This window comes from Carya illinoinensis, chromosome 15 (assembly GCF_018687715.1).
Source record: "Carya illinoinensis cultivar Pawnee chromosome 15, C.illinoinensisPawnee_v1, whole genome shotgun sequence".
Classification (NCBI taxonomy): domain Eukaryota; kingdom Viridiplantae; phylum Streptophyta; class Magnoliopsida; order Fagales; family Juglandaceae; genus Carya; species Carya illinoinensis.
This window is the reverse complement of record NC_056766.1, coordinates 12,779,239-12,785,284: the sequence shown is the minus strand read 5'-3', so window position 1 is coordinate 12,785,284 and position 6,046 is coordinate 12,779,239. Positions and strand designations below refer to the sequence as shown.

The window sequence follows — 6,046 nt, the reverse complement described above, 5'->3', positions numbered from 1 at the left end:
TCCCAACAGGATATAGTATTGAGCATTTTTTCTATTTCTTTCAAGAAAATTATTTGATCTTATTAAATAAGAATTATAAAAAAATTACTTTCTGAACTTGTTTGGGGGATGATATGGGTAAACAACTTATAATTAAAAGTAATATTAAGTACAAGTCTTATATTTATAATCCTTATGCAAGACATTTGTTAAAAACATGGTGGATGCCACTAAAACAAAAGTAATTTTTTTTTTTTACATTAAAAAAAGGAGTAATATTCGATACAGTTTTGGATTGGGCAAGATACTCATTTTGAAAAAAAGTAAGATTCATTATTAAAAATTTAATTTTTTCAATAAATCTCATATTTATTTATTTTTTAAAAAAAAATACGCGATGCTTATTCACTCTATAATTTTAAATATCATTTTTCTAAAAGGAGACTAGACTTGTATACTTGGCACAATTATATTTATTAATAACTTCTCTTTTGTAAATATTTTTATAAAGAAATAATTTGTACAAATTTTAAATAGATAAGTCTTATATAAATTTTTATGAGAAAGTAGATTTGATTTAAAAAAAGTGTAAAAAAAATATTTTTTTATTAATATGACTCATGTTTTTGTAAAAACATGATATAAAACTTGCCTATTTGAGACCTCTTCTTATCATTAATTATTTTTATTATACAACCCAATATTTCGCTTTTCATGGTTATAAAGACCGTAGACCTAACGGTTCTCTTCTCCAACTTAGAAGGAAAAAAAAAGCCTCAGGCAGAACGTAAATACGAAGGACAAGAAGGCCCGTTTTGGGCATTAGAACATAGCCGCCGTCTATTAAACCCAGACCCTGGGTGTCGTCGACGTTGTTGATTTTCCTTCGCGTCCAAACACATTGATTCGGCCCCCGAGTCTTGAGCGTCCTCGCGGCTCAGGACCATTTCTCGCCCCCCAAATCCAATTTCAAACCAAACCCTAACGATCTCGATTTCGCAATTCCCCATATCGTCCGTTCCCTTATCCCCGCCGTAGCTTCTACTCTCAATTCCACCCACCCTTCTCCGATTTTCTGTCGGTTTTTGGGTTAATGGAGTTTCTTGGATTTTTGGGTTTCCTGAATTGTCTTTGCTAGTTGCCGAAGCCACACTGTACCAAATCTTCATCTTGCTATTCAAAATCGTAGAAATGGCTATTCGAGTTACCTTGAGCTTCTCTGGCTATGTTGCCCAAAACCTTGCCTCCTCCGCCGGCCTTCGGGTCGGCACTTGCCGCACCGTTAACGAGTGTTGGATCCGGTCTCGGATATTTGGTCACAACCAGAAGTCTGAGCTCGACCCATCCAACTCGGTGCGCAATTACCGATCCGATGTCCGGCGGCAGAAGCCGAATAAGTGCTGGGGAAAGAATTCGGCTTCTTTGCACTCCACTCTCGCCGGGGAGATTCTCCGTGATAATTGCAAAAGCCCGATTGTGCTGGGCTTGTTTTCGCTGATGAAGTCGACGGCCTGTTCGTCGGGTACATCGGCCGCGGCACTCGGCGTCTTCAGTATTTCGCCTATTAAGGCGTCGTCGGTTTTGCCCTTCTTGCAGGGATCGAAGGGGCGAAGTAACGAGTCGGCTAGTGGGCTTGTGCATAAAGGTGGAACACAGTGTTGTGAGGTTGTGGAGACTGAGAGTTCGGAGTTTAAACACAAGTCGTTGGAGAAGAGCGGTTGGTTGTCGAGGATATTGAATTTCTGTTCAGAGGATGCCAAAGCTATGTTCACTGCTGTGACTGTGAGCTTGTTGTTCCGATCGTTCTTGGCGGAGCCTAGGTCAATCCCGTCCTCTTCTATGTTCCCTACGCTGGATGTGGGCGACCGTATTTTAGCCGAGAAGGTGCGTCCAACTGAACTCTTTAACTCGAAAATGAACTTTTATATAAGAAATTCTCTTGATTTGGGGGGGGGGGGTAATTTTGGGAAAAGATTCTAACTTGATTGGGTATGTACCTGGCTAAATTGTTGTTGCTGATTGTGATCAGAATTCTATGATGCGATTGACTTTAAACCAACAAGCAAGTTCTTATTTTTCTTCGTAGAGCTTGTCAGCGCCTAAAGTGCGCATGGGGTTAGCTTTACTCTCAAATTTATTTCTTGTGTTGGGGTTAGCTTACGGCCTAGTTATATTTCTTGAATGACTTGACAATTTTCTTTCTAAAAATGAACAAAGATGCGACATTTTTGTTTCGATGGTGTGTTGTGTTTAATTAAGGTTCTGATGATGTGTTGTGGTTGTTATAATTGCGGAAAAACGTTTGATTAATTCATATAGTGGCTTTTTGGATCTTAACAAAGAAAAAAAAATCGAATTTGGCTTTTGGCCTGCCATGGATTCTCAAATATTTTGCACGGTTCTTAGCATTTTAAGTGGTATCTAGAGACTGAAAGCTGTTCATTTTGTTTTCGATGCACGGGCTAAAGATAAAATATAAAATATATGAAATGGTGCACAGGACCGGGGTTTATTCTGCAGGGGTGGGTCCAAAGGGCCCTGCCTTGGAGAGCTTCCCCGACATCAAAAATATATATATATATATATATATTGAGATAATACATTAGGCCTTTTATGACTGTAAGCTGATTTTAATGCCTTTCTATTTATTTATTTTTATACCACAGGTTTCATACATTTTCAGGAAGCCTGAAGTTTCTGATATAGTAATTTTTAAGGCACCTCAAATCTTACAGGTATGACGTGTGAAGTACTTTGAAATGTCTTTAAGAAATGTTGTCTCGATTGATTGGGAGTTGCTGATTTTGTGAATTGTTTGCATCTTGTAGGAAGTTGGTTTTAGTTCCGGCGATGTGTTCATCAAACGAGTGGTGGCAAAGGCTGGAGACTATGTTGAAGTAAGAATTCATGTGCATTTGACATTTAATTTATTCCATTTACTTCTTGAGGTCTTAGTTTTTCTCTTTTCCTTTTATCATTTTTTTCTTTAAGTTCATATATATGTCTCTCTCTCTCTCTCAAAAAAAAAAAAAAAAAAAAAAAACACTTTCTGTACCTTTATCTCTAACATCTTCAATCGTGTCTGGATTTTTATGTTATAGGTACGTGATGGGAAATTATATGTTAATGGTGTTGTTCCAGATGAAAATTTCATTCTAGAGCCACTTTCTTATGAAATGGATCCAGTGGTAAAGCAACATTCTCATCATCAATTTCTCTTTCCTTTATGGATCTGTGACATATCTCTTACATGGTCAAAGCTTTGGTTGCATTTGTTAACGGAGCCTTGTGCACTCTTTTTTTATTTGCAGCTAGTTCCTGAAGGTTATGTATTTGTGATGGGAGACAATCGAAACAACAGTTTTGACTCTCACAACTGGTAATTCTGGAAACTTTGTGTAGCTGATGATTTTTTGGTTTGAGAATATGTTGAATTAGGTAGGAAAGAAGCATTTTCAGCCTGTGGCTTCTACAAATATTGCAAACATGCTTATGTTAAAATCTTATTCAGGGAAATTATATAAAGATGTATGAAGATTAACATAATTTCGATTATTTCTGGTCCAATAGTATGTTTTTCGGTTTTGAATGTATTTCCTGACTCGTTGATTTGTTTACCTTGTCAACAGGGGTCCACTTCCAATAAAAAACATTGTAGGTAGATCAGTTTTTCGTTATTGGCCTCCATCCAAGGTATCAGACACCTTACATGAACCTCATGTGGGAAGGGATGCTGTAGCATTGTCTTGACATACTGCCCTCTGCCTGAAGGAGGAGATATTTGGTGACATCTATTTCATCTAGATGGTGATTCAAGAAATTGTTTTTTCGTTCTTTTACCTCATTATTGAGGAGTTGTGAATATTCAGACTTTCCTCATCATAATGCCTGGTTAACTTGGATTGGTTCGTTATGGGCACCTTGTCCATTGATCTCCATTTTGATGGTCCATCTGCGGCCATAGATATATTTGTTATGTAATGACGTGTTTAAACCTTTGTTTTAACAAAATGGTGGGAAGAAAGGAATGAAGACAAAGACAAAGACATCTAGTTTTTCACTCAGTCCTGAATATGCATTTATATTATCTGTTGGGGAGTTGAATGCACTTTTTACCAGTTGAGGAGTCGAGGATTGGGGCCTGGTGCTGCTATCCACTTGAATGCGGTTGGAAAGTCTCCATCTCTCCTGGTTAAAGTTGCCCTGATGGTGAATTGGTGAAGTGAGGCAGGCAGGCAGATTATCTACGCTGTTGGGGAAGGAGCTATCCCTCTCTCCTCTTAAAAAATGTCCTTGGCTGGCTGGTCGGTGGTTCTCAGTGCTTGCAATTTCCCCTTGTTATTTCTATGTTGTGGGTCGAGACCAAGTTTGTAATCAATGTCTATTTTTTTGTTGTTTCTATCAACTTTTGCTGCTGTAATTTTGCCTTGTCCTATTTTTGGTGGAGCAGGCCTCAATGTTGCTGTGTGGCTTTGTCCGTAAAAAAGGACAGAGGAACATATTCAATCATTTGGTCTCATTATCTTGATGTACTTCAAAACCTTGTTTCATTTCATTAGACTATACAGGAGTAGGACAGCCTAAAGAACAAGAGATTTGTCTCTAATAACTGTCTCAGGCTGTAGACCAAAGAAAGAATGCTCAAGATCCATAGGCTGATTGCATCTAGGGGGTTTCCTTCTAGATAGTAAATAGCTCTAGGGGAAAATGATAGAGTTACTACTCCATTACAACCCATCTATTACTATTTTTGTATTTGATTTTTTTTTTAAATTTTTTATATTACTTAATGATTAAGGAAGTGAGTATTGGTGAAGTTACTTTTTCATAAAAGTAAGTCTATGATCTGCTTTGCATCCCAATAAGTAGATTATTTGTGTATTTTCATATTCATACAATGCCCCACTGCCCATGCTATGGCTAAAACTTTCCCCAGATCTTCCTCTTTTGTACCCTTAATCAAATCCAAAATCACAGAGCCAGAGGTAGTTTACTGATTAATCCAAAAGGATTCATCTATCATGCCATACATGTCTGATTTGGAGCAGAGATATAAATTGCATGACTGCTGTTTTCAGCTGCTGTACTGAAGAAGTCCCATATATATGTCTTTTGTGATGACCCCTCTTCAGCAAATCCTTTTTTGTTGGTAATGATTCAGTACAGGCTCTCTATGCCATGCAAAGTTTTTGCTTTGTTAGGTAGATTCATATTCCATAATTTGATCCAATATTTACTGTTTTCTTCCTACTAAAACTTTCGACTTCATCTCCATGGCTACTTTATTGCATCACTGCCAAATAGACACTCTTCACCGAGAATTCATATTTCTTTGTACTCCCCATGCAATGTGATCATTGAGATATTGAGGGTTAAGATCAGGAATTCACAAAATAATATTAAAATCTACCTCCCAAGGATGAGTTTCCTTCTTTCCAAGTTCACTAACTTGGGCATTGGGATCTAAAAAGTTGAAAGGAGAAATAATCCTCTAATTTTATGAAGAAGGTAACAAATTATCATGCCAAATTCAAATATTTTCTCATTCTCCACCCTCCATAAAACCACTTGCTAATACCTTCTTAGTACGTAGAGTAGATACTCCTCCAAGCATATATTGGATTCAGCCCCATAGTGAACTGCAGAAAACAACATTTGGAAAGCCTTTTAAAAGCAGTCGCCAGAACTATGGTCTTCCAAAAATGAGGAATGGCTATTCTGTATATAGGAGCCGCCAGAATTCTGTAAGTATTTTTACAAGTTGCTGTTATACCTCTTACAAATCCAAACAATAATAGATCTTACAAGTATATTTGACTTAAGTATATTGAAAAATCCATAATGTAGGAGCCCGGCCGCCAGAATTCTATTTTCAAATTCTTTTAAGTATTTACTTTTTTATGCCTTTTATTGTTGTTGGGATGGAATATTAATATTAATATTTGACTCCTTAAATAATGAAATATTTACTTTCTTATATGTTATTGGTTTGGATAATGTTTACTAATTTATTTATTTATTTATTTTTCATGAGTCCGGAGGCTGGGCCATCTACAAGATACAGGAT

At 37.0% G+C, this 6,046-nt stretch overlaps 1 protein-coding gene across 1 annotated transcript; it reads left to right on the top strand.

Moving 5' to 3' along the window:
- The first annotated feature begins 735 nt into the window (after nt 1-735).
- Nucleotides 736-4,585, top strand: LOC122296403 (thylakoidal processing peptidase 1, chloroplastic-like). The gene is made up of 6 exons (XM_043106068.1): nt 736-1,863; nt 2,646-2,714; nt 2,808-2,876; nt 3,081-3,167; nt 3,291-3,358; nt 3,609-4,585. Exons 1-6 carry the CDS (start codon nt 1,171-1,173, stop codon nt 3,727-3,729), a joined length of 1,107 nt encoding a protein of 368 aa, XP_042962002.1. The 5' UTR covers nt 736-1,170; the 3' UTR covers nt 3,730-4,585.
- Nucleotides 4,586-6,046: the final 1,461 nt, after the last annotated feature.